We start from the raw sequence: 14,954 nt of genomic DNA on the forward strand, positions 1-14,954 counted from the left end.
ATCTAAATTTAAGATTATAGTCAATTATAATTTATTCTTGAATATTGCTATACAAAGTTTTAGATAAATTCTAAAATCTAAATTCTAAACCGTAACAAACTTTGCAATGGCATGGCATTATCTGTGGTGTTGCCTGTGCCCCACCCCGCATCTGCTTGTCCCCTTTTCCGACGACTTGTCGTCAAATTGTAAAAGTGTTTCATTTTATCGAAAAATAATTGTTTATTTATGTTTTTCAAGAGGAAAAAAGTGTTTCAATAATGGATAAATGTGGAATATGTTTAAAGCCAGCAGAGGTATGTAGATTTGTGCATATATGATAAGTATGCCGTGCCGTATGCGGTCAATATTTTTTGTTTTCATTGCGTGATAGTTATAAAAATAACATTCTAAATCGTATTTCCAGAAGATATTAATCAAAAACTATCGCACTTGCACAATTATAACGCTAGCATTACTTTTTAACAATCTTCTAGACCAATTAAAACAAAAAAACTTAGTTCGAAACCAGCCCGCCTTATTTTTTTTATTTACCTCGACCGTCGCTTAGTTTTTTTTACGTCTGGCTCCGCGCCGCATAAAAACTTTAGTGTTTATTTTTTTTCTTTGATTGCTGAATGTTAGTTCTCTGCGTTCTATATCAGTTGGTATTGAGAATTATGGCTTTATTTTAACGATCAGAAAGGCATCAAAGTTTACGAAAACCGTAGTTTCTCGTATTTTTATATAGTTAATTTATCTCATTTATTTACTTTTTGTTAAGATTTATTTTTATGAAATCACATGTATACTCATATAATTTTATGAAACACATCTTAAAAAAATATTCCATGTAAAGTTAGTTGCAAAAGAAGATACCTACTTATAAAAATTATAATCATTTTAAGTATAATATTTTTTTATATTCCTTCATCATGTATATCATTATGAAGGAACCATTAAATTTGCCCAAAAAATTAATGAAGCAAATTCTACATTTTATTTAAAAACTCAGGCCCCGGAACCACAGACACAATAGAAAATCCTGGGACCGATCGGGCCGCTTGGGGCTCAATGGGTTAATAATTAATACTCATAAAAAAAAAATTGTTTTCCAATTGTCAGACCTAGACAAAATTTAAATGAGACCAACCAGAAGGCACCACTTTTCAAGTAAAAAAAGAATTAAGTATTGAAATCGGTTCACCATTAAATAAAATATACTTAATTGAAATATATAACAATTACAGTTACTATGCCTTTTAATCCCTTTGCCTTTATCGGCTATACAAATACTTTATTTCGAAGACAGTGACAATTTATGACCTCTGAATTAGCCTTAAAACTGTATCCAATTTATTATAGTGCAGAACAGAAGAAGTACATAAAATATGTTTTACTTTTAGTACTGTTAAATTCCTGCATAATTATTAATATTTTCATAGGATTGTCCAATTAGATTGAATTCATTCTTAATTTTCCCTATTAGTAAGTAGCTGGCACTAACCAGCCAGACCTCAGTTTGTTTATCTTTCTAAAACACTCCAGACCATCCTTTGTCAATTCAAATAACTTCTCTATATAATATGTATTGTTTTTCAGCAACTGTTTGAAACTGGCAAGGATGGAGTGTACGCCTGTTTCAAATGCCAGCCACTTGTGCCAGAGGTGACCATAGGAGACAATGATCAAGGCACTTCAGAACAATCGTCTAATAATGATGAGGTAAATAGTATACTAGTAAAAGATATAAGAATAAACTAAGAACCAGAGCCATTTATTGCTCTATATTATGAAAATAATAATTAGTTTGTCTGGCCAAGCTATTTTGGAGGTATTTTATTAGTTGAAAATATTATTAAGAATTCAGATTTAATTATATAATATTATAGTGGATTCTCTATTATTAATTTAATTTATAGACATAAACTGATTTTATTCCTCATTTTCCTCAACATGATTGAGTCTTGTGTTTTGGATATTGTCATTTTTTACTGATATTTTTATAAATAGCTCTTGATGTCTGTAAAACTTGTTTTCCAATTCATTATGTGGATTATTATGTTCATATCACAAGTTTTTGATGTTGCTATTTATAAACATATGTTTATTTTTAGACAGTAAAAGAATTCAGACAGGTAAAATAAAATAAATAATATGTTGAATAAGACACTTACTTTTTTAAAATATGATTTATTATGTCTATACATTAAAAACTTAAATTAATATCATGAGGAAAATTATCAATGTAATTATAAGGTCAGCTCTGATAGACTAGCGCGAATGTAAATTTTAGGTCTTATAAGAAATAACAAAAATCTAGTATCACTCATTTGATAATGGACTTAATTTTATAATGTTTTTGTTTCATACTATCACTATATTTTTGTTTCATGTGATATCACTAACATGTTTACTAATATTATTGAGATTATCTTCAAAATCGTATAAAACATTTCATGAATTTAGTTGAAATATTTAATATTCTGGGAGAACAATGTAGGGCGTGTTATTTTCAGGATCAAAATTATGGAAATTATCAGTGTAATGTCTGTCACAAGTCATTCCAGAAAAATATGCAGTTGCAAAATCACATGCGGAACCATCGCGCCGAGAGACGGTTCATGTGCACGTTCTGTAATAAAGGTTTGTATTAGTTAAGAAATTAATTTTAAGGTACCTTTTATAAAATTTGTGGACAAAAAAATTTACGCGTTGTCTGATTTTTGCGGGTAACCTTTAAAAAAAGTCAATTTAAGTTACTCTTAAAATTCTACATAAACCTGTTGAAACTACAGGGTTTCAAGATCATTAAAGAAGAAATTACTTACAGTTTTAACAATTAATTAGTATACACTATACAGTCATATTATATTAACAACTAGCTGTGCTCCGCGGTTTCACCCGCGTAGCTCCGCTCCTGTTGGTCTAAGAGCCAGCGCGCACGAGAAACTTTGTCTCCGCAACTATTTTGTCTCTCCACCCGTGGGCTAGTATGAAAGTGCGCGCACGTAGCGACGCAACTCCCCATACAAATTGATGGGAGAGACAAAATAGTTGCGGAGACAAAGTTGCTCGTGCGCGCTAGCTCTAAGCGTGATGATATATAGCCTGTAGCCTTCCTCAATGAATGGGCTATCTAACACCGAAACAATTTTTCAAATCGTACCAGTGGTTCCTGAGATCAGCGCGTTCAAACAAACAAATGAACATACTCTTCAGCTTTATAATATTAGTATAGATTTAAATAATAATAAAATAAATAAAATAAATAAATAAATATTATAGGACATTATTACACAAATCGACCTAGTCCCACAGTAAGCTCAATAATTAAGGCTTGTATTGTGGGTACTAGGCGACGATAAATATAATATTTAATAAATACATATATAGATAACACCCAGACCCAAGAACAAATAATTGAGTTCATCACACAAATATTTGCCCTGACCGGGGATCGAACCCGGGACCGTCGGCTCAGTAAGCAGTTACTTTACCACTGCGCCAACCGCGTCGTCAAGGGTAATGGGTAGGGTAATAATGTAAAGGAATTTAGATTGGTATAGTTTTTAGGTGTTGCATTTATTAAATAAAATCCTTAAAATTTACTTTTGCCAATAATTTACTTAATTTATTCAAGACTTTGATTTTCCTTGTTCTTATAATAATATGTGTAATAATATATTGTTTTTACAGCGTTCTCGCAGTCGAACAATTTGCGAGCACACCTGCGTATCCACACCAATGAGCGACCTTATAAATGTCAGGAATGTGGCAAAGCCTTTACCCAAGTGAGTAAAATAAAATAAAAATATGCTATATTATTTACGAATTATTTTATGCACCTACACGAAATTATATTTTGTAAAGAATTTAACTACCTGTGGACTGTGGCGTACCTTGTTTTGATATAAGCTACTTTATGTAACTACTTTTATACTTTCATTTATTTTTCATTCCAACTGTTTTTATGGGTTAAAAAATTAAAAATACATATGTGATAATCTAAATCTATTATATTAACTGATTTATACTAATTTCCTTGAAATGTGAGGTATTTGAAGAACTGTCGTGATTTGAATAGACTTGTTCTGTTGAGTCATTAAAATATTATACATATATGTAGTCTAACGGTCTAAAATATGTAGGTACACTTATACTTTAAAATTTTCTTAGAATTTTATGAGTCACTAAGGCCTTGTATTTAAGTTTTATATTTGTTTAAAATACAAAAACTTAATCTAAAAAATATCAGGTATAACTGCTAAGTCATGCTGAAATTTGTTATATGTAAAATAGAAATACGTTACCGCGCCAATATTGGTACCTCTTAATATTGTACAAGGTATTATGAAGGCATACAAGCATAGAATACCTTAGGTAAATATTTTAATTTTAAAATAAATTATGTCTTAATTTATCCACATTAATATGGTTAGTTTTTAGATGCCCGAAATAACTCATTCTAGTATGGTTCTACCACAAAACAATTTAAACACAGTCTCACTTTGAACCAGGGATCTGTCACTATTATAATTAATATTAATAGTTTTCTATGTGAAATACGACAAAACCAGATTAAAGAGAACCCGCGTTTAAAGTTAAAACCTGTCTTAAGTTTATTTTGTGGTAAGATAGAATATATTATTTTGTTACAGGTGACAAATTTAAACAATCATGTTCGACTTCACACGGGAGAGAGGCCTTTCGTTTGTCCGGAGCCTGGTTGTGACAAAGCATATGCACAGGTTTGTATATTAACACTAAACCTATCGTATTTATTTTATTTATTTATTACATAGGATAGCCAACAATTGTTAACACTAATTCCACCATCTTTTATCCCACTTATGTAATATCCACTTGGTTTCGATTGAAATGATTTGGAATAAAGTGTACTATAATGACAATGTTATTAATTTAGACACGTTTAGCGGAAAAATTAAAATGTAATAGACCGGGAGATACTGACACAAAATTTCGAGTCATTTGTAACAGGATGGCGGTTCTACAGGGTTCTTAGTACGCAATGACAAAAAGAAAAATGATGGTGTGAAGGCTGGTACCGGCGGCTTAGTCGCGTGGGCGTTAGTCGAACTCGTCGGAAAATAGCCAAAGTCAAACGATTTGTAACAGTATGGCACTTATTTTTCCTGTAAGTTTGAGGATCAACGAATATAAATACAAAATTTCAAAGATCTAGGTGTTGGAAATCTTCACTTATATAAATTAATAATAAATTTATTTTTCAAGTATGACAGCACTTTTTCCCCCTACTAGAAGTATGGCAAATATAATAATGGTCACATTTTTAACCGACTTCAAAAAAAAGGAGGAGGTTATATCAAATACTCTCCAAAAAGCCAAATGCAATACTGGTACAAAAAGATAGGCGAAATAGAAAAAATTTGCAGATTTTCGGCGGTATGGCGACCATTTGGAATCGTCCGAAAAGTATGGCATGGCGATTTTCGTAAATGGCTGCACGACGATGGTTACCTGTGCAAAAGTTAGCTTGGTACAAATGGTTGAATAATTGTTTTTTTTAAATCAACACATTCGCGTCTGTATGGCGGGCTGTAAGTCATACCGGAAAAGTATGGCATGACACTACCGCCTACTTCTTTTTTATGGGCTATCGGTAAATTCTAAAATTTTTGTGTTACAAATCGTTTGACTTTCGCTATTTTTCCGACGAGTTCGACTAACGCCCACGCGACTAACCCACCGGTACCAGCGTTCACACCATCATTTTTCTTTTTGTCATTGCGTACTAAGACCCCTGTAGAACCGCCATCCTGTTACAAATGACTCGAAATTTTGTGTCAGTATCTCCCGGTCTATAATGTGCCATTTCAAGCAAAATGCGTAATACGATATTTCTTTTATAACATTTTTCGTTCACAATTCAAAGCATATTTTTACTTTGAGCCATTTGGGCCTCGGGAAACTAATGAACCATATTTTATTTGCCCTATAAATATTAAATACCCTTATTTTATATTGACAGGTAACAAATCTGAACCAACATCGCAAACGACATCTATCGGGTCGCCCATTGGAGAACTCGTACCAGTGTCCTATATGCGGAGAGAGATTTTCTCAACGGAATCATATGTATGCACACAGGTAATATAGTTAACTATATGAATTTTTAATTTGGAAAGATTATTTCACATATTCCTTGTTGGGCTTTTGTATTATGTGTACTCTTCAAATATTAAAAATAACTAAATAAACAATTGTATATCAAAACGAACTTAAAACTTTCGTCAAATGTGTTCGTTAAAATTCTAGTCAAAGGAACAAATATTAAAGCAAAATCAAGCTTTGTAATAAGGTGTATTCATAAACACCAAAAGCAATATTAACATTACTTAATAGATTTAAGATAGTTGATCATATTATACATCAAAATAAATTCAACCTTATTCGCTTGAATTAAAGTTGGTTTTACAAAGCACCTAAACTCCATAGTGAAGGACATTCTTTTATCGCTGATTCCGTATCAGAAGTATGAACTGCATCCGTAGTTCATATTGTAACTGCATTATACTTATCAATTGTATGCCACATGGCAGATCACAGCGGATCACCTCGTACAATGTAATGACCCTTATTACCTGTGAATCACAATAAATCATTTGAATTAATATGATAGTCATGCCAATTTAATAGGCAACATTTGACGTCTATCAATTTTATCTTCAAAGAGAGGTAACCTGCTTAAAAACATCGACTAAAGTGAATTAATCGATACGGACTTGAAACATTTGTCAATCGAACTTTAAACACATGTCAATTTTAAAATTCATCAGGCGAATCCCAGTCCCAGTAATATACTTGCTTTAGTAAATTTAAGGAGCAAAATAAGACAAGTTTAATACATAATTAACAAAAACACAACGCATTCATTAATTTATTATGATTTTTATTCGCAAGTAATCAATGCATTCGATTCTAGATGTCACATTTCGATTTTTAGAGTCTCTGGTATTTAAAAAGAAGAAAGGTTTATTGACACAAAATTGTAGCGACGTCAGTTCTTTAAATCAGAAATTGTTTATTATGTTTACTATGGTTTATTAGTAAAATCAAATCTTAAAATTACTTGTATCGGTCATTATTTATATAAATATGTAATCGTAATTGAAAAAAGTTAAGCAAATGTGCAGTACTAACAAAACGAAATAATAAATTCTACTATGTCGTCGTTACTAGGTTACGTTGTTTAACTGTCAAATGTTGCCTATTAAAATGGCTCTACTATAATTTCATTTTACATTACAGACGAGAAGCCCACTCCACACTGAAGAGCCCGGTGCGCGTGCGGTTCGCGTGCTCGATGTGCGACGTGAAGCTGCCCACCGAGCGGCTGCTGCAGGCACACATCGCGCAGTTCCATACCGACGAGGATGAGGAGCCCGAGCGTGAGTACAGTTGACACTATTTATTTATTTATTTATTTAGGACAACTTACAAAACAGACACCATTATATGATTACAGACATAAAAGATACAAATAGATAGCCAAGTGTTGTTTTAATTACAAGTTGCCACGGCTTGGTAACATAAAATTAATATTTTGATTAACAAAATAAATCTAATTGAAAAATATACATTGTAATAAGACTAGTGAAATGTTATTCGTATTGACCGATATAATGCAGATTAGGATGAGGAACCGGAGCGTGAGTGCATAAGTACTAGTTGAATTGACTGTTATAATACAATTCAATAAACTAATTTACAACGCCATCTATGTTTGTCTATGTTTAACACTCATTATTACCGATGGGCATTAGCGATTACGCGCACTTGAAAATTGTCCAAAGCATAACTCTGCTTACGCGTGTATTAGGCAGAGTTTTGAAATTAGCATATACAATAGAATTTCAACGTTATTACTACGATATAAGGAGCTTATTTGAATATAACGTCGTTGAGAAAACATTGAAGATCTTTAAATTTAAATAGGTAATTGTTGACCGATTCTTGTAGTGCAAGTGTATTACTGGTGAAGTGTAATGTGTATTGTGTATGGTTTGTTCAGAGGTGCAGTTCAAGTGCGTGTTCGCGTCGTGCGGCGCGGTGGTGTCGTCCCCCCGCGAGCACACGGAGCACCTGCTGCGCGCGCACCAGCTGCGCGTGCTCGCCACCAGCGCGCACCGCCCGCCCAAGCGCGGCCGCCCGCCCAAGGTATACCCAGCACCTGCTGCGCGCGCACCAGCTGCGCGTGCTCGCCACCAGCGCGCACCGCCCGCCCAAGCGCGGCCGCCCGCCCAAGGTCGAATATATTTTAGATATTCGTACAAATCTATTCGTATCGTTAGTCAAAATTATTATATAACTAGCGCTCCGCCCCGGCTTCGCCCGTGGTACATGTTCAAACTATTCTATCTCTCAAGTTGGATCGAACTGCACATGGTGTGCGAATTTTATTATAATCGGTTAAGTGGTTTAGGAGTCCATTGAGGACAAACATTGTGACACGAGATTTATATATATTATAAAATTGTACAATACAAAATATCCCTATTGTTGTTGTGTGTAGCAGCGTACTGGACGTGTACGCGGCGTATACACGTATATACACGCATCGCGTACGCAAAAAGCACGCGTCTTCCACACACTCAATACAAACGGTTACGCACGCGTATAGACATGCCCGCTCTATACGCATACGCGTATAGACGCACACAATCGTTTACTCACGCGCGTATTTTCGTACGCTACTACTACAAACCCACACACACACGTGCACACACAGTATGTGTAAACACGTGCACTTAATAGAAATATACCTACACGAGCGCACTCACTCAGTTTGTATTCACGTACATATTATACAGGGTGACTGGTAAGACGTTAGACGCATTTTGACAGGAGCTTTTTCTCATGAAACCAAGGGCGGATCCAGCTTTAGTGCCAGGGGGGGGTCACATACACGTGGTCAATTTTCAAAAGCTATATTTTGGTAATTTAATTGATACGTATATTTAAAAAAAATGGTCAAGTGCGAGTCGGATTGGCGAACCAAGAGTTCCGTACAAACATTTTTATATGTTTTTATATTAAACTAGCGGTCCGCCCCGGCTTCGCCCGTGGTACATGTTTACGTTTTCTCTACATAAGAACCATCCTCTTACTTCAAGGAATATAATAAAAAAAGAATTATCGAAATCGGTTCAGCCGTTCTCGAATTATGCGCTTACCAACACATTTTGCGATTCATTTTTATATATAAAGATTTATGCTTTTTGCGATTCATCCTTTATCTGTGCTATAAGACGTAAGCTTCTATTAAATAAAGATTAAATATCAAGATTCTGTGTTCACGGGAAGTACCCTGTAGGTTTTGATTCCTGGCAACACTTGCGAATGTTGATATTAAGCGTGAAATGTAGGTATGTTTTAGCAATTTTTCCTCCATCTGTGCTGACATTGCTTTTAACCAAATTTCAGAACTAGAAGTTTCATTTTATTATAGACTTGAATTTTTGGTATGAATATCAAGTTAATACATGTCAGCGTTCATGAGTGACAGGGTTGTAAGTTAAAATTTTTTTTTAAATATTTTTTTTATACTATAATCTAAGGAAAAATTCATGCTTTTCGCAATTAGTAAACAAAGTCGTTGTCTCTGTGCCTATGTCCCTATGTATGATTAAATCTTTCAAACTACGCAACGAATTTCGTTGCAGTTTTTTTATAGATAGAGTGATTCAAGAGGAATAGTACATATATAATTTATAAGGTTTTAGAGAAAGCGGGCTAGTCTGCGCTATAAGACGTTTGATTGTACTAAATTTCATGACTCTGTGTACTCGGGAAATACCCTGTAGGTTTTGATTTCTTAGGGAGTGTCGAAAAATTTTAGCAATTACAGCTGCATCTTTTGATTGCGTTGGCTAAAACGTTGGAATTTTTCACAGCATCAAGGGACCGTAGACCGTAGGATATCGACATTAGCAAGGGAATCAATACCTGCACCTTGTCCCGTAAACACAGTCTTGAAATTGAGTAAAAAGTATTGTGTTATAGCACAGGTGTAGTAATAACTGCCAAAACCCTAATTATTTAATTAAATTAAATAAAAATATATTTTTAAATAATTTTAAACTTACAATCCCTTTACGCATGAACGTCTACATGTATTTAATTGATATTCACATCAGAACTCAGGTCTATAATAACTTAAATCTGTTATTTAATTCAAATTCTATGTCAACACAATCTGAAGAAAAAGCAATTAGAGCCGCATATTCTGTAATTCGCAACTACTTGCAAGGGAATCATCAATCAAAACCTACAAGGTATTTCCCGTGAACACAGTCTTGAAATTTGGTTAAAAGCAACGACTTAAGCACAAATCCTTTAAACAAAATTGTAAAGATACAACATAATGAAAAAATATGTTTGCTCGGAGTCCTCGGTGCGCGAGTCCGACGCGCACTTGGCCGATTTTTTGTTGTAATTTGACTGTATTCTATAGTGTTCATTTGAAAAAAAATTTTGCTATTTTATGTCTTATCCACGAACTGGGATATTTCGATATTTGAGGTTTTGTGTGAAAAGTGTAATAGCAAAAGTTGTAGAAAAAAAAGACGGGTTGCACTCCGGGAGTGCCGGCAGAAGTGAAAACTTGATTATTAACGTTCAGCATGTTTGATATTTTGGAATGGTATCCGTCTTACGCATGAAATATATGGGCTTAAAAAAAAAAACATCCGTCTTACGCTTTTTCGATCAGGCCACGTGTCCTGACGCGAATTTAAGATTTTATACCCAACGCCGCTAAAGAAGTTTTCACTTCAAAAAATCCGTCTTACGCTTTTTCGATCAGGCCACGTGGCCTGACGCGAGTTTAAGATTTTATACCCAACGCCGCTTAAGAAGTTTTCACTTCAAAAATTAATTACATACAACTTTACCATTACACTTTATTCCGCAGTTATGGTTTTTTTTTTAATCGAAAAACCTGTTATTTGTCCTTAAATTACGACCACAGGTCGACCCTAATAAACTTTTTCTATAATTCATGTTATATTCTCTTCCGTTACCGTTTGTAATTGATTTCATTGTTCTATATTACTTTTATGTCTCAAAATTCAATAAAAACATCATATTGAACAGTATTAATTTGTTAATTTAAAAAAGTTAATATTAAATTAGTGGTCCACTTAGGTCGTGGACCTAGCCCAGGGGGGGGTCATGACCCCGTGACCCCCCCCCTGGATCCGCGCTTGCATGAAACTGAACCACTTTTGTTCTACAACTTTGCTGAATTCGTAGAAAAAAATTTGGACTTTGTATGGAAATCGGTCAGCTGATTAGCGAAGTTTCCTTACAAAGTCCATTTTTTTACGAATTCAGAAAGTTGTAGAACAAAAGTTGTTCAGTTTCATGAGTAGAAGCTCCTGTCTAAATTCGTCTAACCGCTAACGTCTTACCTTTCACCTGGTACATAAACGTTTACACGAACGCAATCAAGGACGCATTCAAGAACGCCCTAACGATCGCAAACACTTACAGACACGCAAAAGATCCCAAATCTACACCGTCACCAAATATATTATAGCAATTGTGTGTACACAACTTTCAATAGTCAATACCCACTATATTCATTCTTCACACCTTTAGTCTTTGATACCATGAAAACTATTCGAATTTATTTACTTAACTAGCGGTCCGCCCCGGCTTCGCCCGTGGTACATATTTACGTTTTCTCTACATAAGAACCATCCTCGTACTTCAAGAACCGATTTCGATTATTCTTTTCTATTATATAATAGAAAAGAATAATCGAAATCGGTTCAGCCATTCACACGTGATGCCGTGACAACGCGAAACGGGTGCAGACCCGCCGCCTTTTTAATTTTTATAGCTCCCGCCGCGCAGCGCGTCGAACGCGGCAACTGATACACAAAAATAATCCTTATGGCATGATTCTGTATTCACGCGCGATGACTTATAACGTATTTCATGTATAACTTTGGTGTTTCTACACCGATTTACATGATTCTTTTACTATAACCTGCCCAGGAGTATGAAGAATAATTGTGCCAAATTTAGTTAAAATCCGTCGGGTAGTTTTTGTTTCTATAACGAATATACAGACAGACAGACAGACAAAAATTTTACTGATTGCATTTTTGGCATCAGTAGCGATCCCTTATCACCCCTTCATAGTTTTTTTTAAATATATTTCATGTACAGAATTGGCCTCTCTACAGATTTATTATAAGTATAGATATGACAATATGAATATAAATTAACATAAACATTTATTTACAGATGATGAAGGATCCGCTCGATATCGGTGACCAATCAGAATATGAAGAGGTAAGATTTATTGTAATAACAAAGTAAAATATGTACATGTCTTCTTGGAAAATATACTAAATATTTAAAAACATGAACTATAACTTAATAATAATATTTTGTTTCAGGTGCCAATAATAAAAGAAGAGCCCCAATTTGTCACGAAGTTCAAAGTGCAAAGTTTGTTCCAATGAGTTTCAGTGACTGGTTCATAGACTAAGCAATATCGGATGGCGTTCGTGCGAGAGAGTAGTCAGTATTATGGTTGAGATTGTGTCCGTTATATAAAGTATGGGAATCGTCTCTCCGCCCCGTGACGTCTAGAAACGGTTTGTGAATTCAACTAAAAGTCGTTTACACGGAGTCGTGACGACATATCGTTCCGATTTTTGCGGGAACATATCGGATCGGATTTACAAACGGCAGTGGGACAGTGTCGTCTCGAATCGGTGCAAATGGCTATGTACTTAGAGTATATTATTATATATAGCATTTTGTATAGTTTTATTTCTACTATATTATTATCAGTTTTAAGAGAAACTTGCCGGAATATATGAAATAGAAGTGGCATGGAAAACATGTTTATATTATCCTTTGTTAGATTTATCGTAAAATGCAGTGTAAATAAAATAAATAAATCACTGCTATTAATTGTAATGATTAAACATTTTTTGGTATTCGAAATTCCTATTAACGGAGATGTGCAATAATTCTCTCGGTTTAAAAATTGTGTACAAGTTTTTTTTAATGCACTATTTTTTTTATTATGCCTAGTGTAAATAAGTCGTAGAATACAATAATATCAAGAGGTATAGTTGAAGGGATGAAAAAAGGTCTTATATAAGTGAAAATATTACTCAAACTAAAATATAAATTATTGCAATTTATTATTTTTTTAACATAATTACATATAATATACACAAAATATGTAAATCATGTACTTTTATTATTTGTTTTAACATAATTACATATAATATACACAAAATATGTAAATCATGTACTTTTGTCAATTATTAATTTTTGATTACTGAGTTACATTAGAATATAATATGACATTTATAAATCTTTGTGTTTCATGTTGTTATTTAAAAAAACTAATGAATATTTTTGCCTTTATATAGATCTTTTTGAACGAGAGCGTAACTATAACTTATTAAAGCGATTAATATTACGATTGTTGACTTTTGATCCTCTGGAGTTCGCAATTTGTGTTTATGGAAAATTTTATTTATAAAAGCAACTAATATAATACCTGTCTCTTTCCTTTTCAACTCAGGATTAGGATCGTGTACGATGACAATATATCTCAATTTTACACATATACAAAAATTCGCAATAATAAGGAAAAGTACGTTCTTAGATTGTCTGTAAGTCAAAGAAATAAAAAGTTAAATTTTTAACAAATTCCTATGTTCGTATTATTATCAAATGATCTCTAAATTAATTATTATTTGGCATTTTATAACATAACGGAGTGAATAAATGGAGTGTTGATAATTGTGAATAAATAATTAGTATTAAGAAAAAATGATTAATTAAGAAAACAAATATTTAGGCTGAAAATCACGCTTTGCACTTATCATGTAGGTAAATAATACTCTATGGTGTAACATATAAATAAAAATTGGTGATACATTCGAAGTAAGTGGAATATATTATATATAGCAGTCGTAAAATAAACACACATACATACATATGTTTTAGCGCACTCGGAAGTTCATATGGCAAAAAATATCAATAGCAATAGACTACAAGCCCGCATATGACAAAAATATGGGTCAAATGAACCACCAGGGGACATATCTAGAACGATAGCAGAGCAAAAAATAATAAGATTCATCACTATGCCGTCACTTGTAAGCTGTCCAACTGAGTGCAGATGAGAATTGAAAAGTACAGGTAGACTCGGTAAATTTTGGTCATATATTTTTGTACGGCATTCTTAACCATCGATAGATCCATTAAAAATAATAAGAAACCGCTCAGTGCCGTACAAAAATGGTGGTCCACCAAGTCGGAATTTTTATTTAATTTCCGAGAGTTACCGGGGGTAAATTTGGTCATTTGACCATGTACGGCATCTGTGTCATACTATTGCTATCCTGCTTTTAATCCATTATTCCGCAACGCCGTACAAAAATCATGGGGACAAGGGGAAAAAATCGAGAGTTGCAATCCCCTCTCTTTCCCCACTCCACGGGGTCATTTGACTAAGTACGGCTTCGGTTCCAAAACATTATCTAGCACTCAAAAGTACTATTAAAAGCAATGCCGTCAAAAAATAATTGTTCTTTTAAATGTATACCAATAATCATCTTAATTTCATCGAATTCTTGATATAAAGAGCTGTAAGGTCATTTGACCCTGTACGGGAACTTTTTTTTTAACATGATATTGTAAAATTCAATTGTTGTATAGTATTGCCGTTCAAAAGAAACCGTTCTAAAAAAAGTTATAGAGAAATGCAAAACCAGAAATTTTGTTAAAGTTTAAACATCGTAGATTAATGAAATATAATAGTTTTCTACACTTTATCCGTTGTTTTAAATAGTATTAACATAGATAAATTAGGAAAAAACGATGCCGTACATTTTTGTGCAGACCACATCTTTTAGGCTGATGAAAGCGACGAAAGCTACAATTTTAAG

General features: G+C 33.6%; 1 protein-coding gene across 3 annotated transcripts; it reads left to right on the plus strand.

The window, feature by feature from the left end:
* Positions 1–142: 142 nt before the first annotated feature.
* LOC149478999 (uncharacterized) lies at positions 143–13,766 on the plus strand. Of its 3 annotated transcripts, none has more exons than XM_089708760.1 (10): positions 143–296; positions 1,582–1,704; positions 2,499–2,625; positions 3,679–3,773; positions 4,641–4,730; positions 5,993–6,111; positions 7,273–7,412; positions 8,036–8,269; positions 12,280–12,327; positions 12,435–13,766. In XM_089708760.1, exons 1-9 carry the CDS (start codon positions 261–263, stop codon positions 12,306–12,308), a joined length of 993 nt encoding a protein of 330 aa, XP_089564886.1. In that variant the 5' UTR covers positions 143–260; the 3' UTR covers positions 12,309–12,327; positions 12,435–13,766. The 3 variants fall into 3 exon arrangements, with proteins under 3 accessions (XP_089564886.1, XP_089564887.1, XP_089564888.1); XM_089708761.1 differs by having other exon boundaries at positions 8,036–8,181; XM_089708762.1 differs by having other exon boundaries at positions 2,541–2,625.
* The last annotated feature ends 1,188 nt before the right edge of the window (positions 13,767–14,954 follow it).

This window comes from Colias philodice, chromosome 21 (assembly GCF_061535455.1).
Source record: "Colias philodice isolate Cphi_HAF_F1 chromosome 21, ilColPhil1 Martin Lab GWU primary, whole genome shotgun sequence".
NCBI classification, from domain to species: Eukaryota; Metazoa; Arthropoda; class Insecta; order Lepidoptera; family Pieridae; genus Colias; species Colias philodice.

Excerpts from the sequence above, each read along its gene's own strand:
- LOC149478999 (XM_089708760.1), top strand. The coding sequence starts at position 261 with ATGGATAAATGTGGAATATGTTTAAAGCCAGCAGAG. Across the intron at positions 2,626-3,678 it reads GTGCACGTTCTGTAATAAAG|CGTTCTCGCAGTCGAACAAT; the intron begins GTTTGTATTAGT and ends TTGTTTTTACAG. Across the intron at positions 4,731-5,992 it reads GTGACAAAGCATATGCACAG|GTAACAAATCTGAACCAACA; the intron begins GTTTGTATATTA and ends TTATATTGACAG.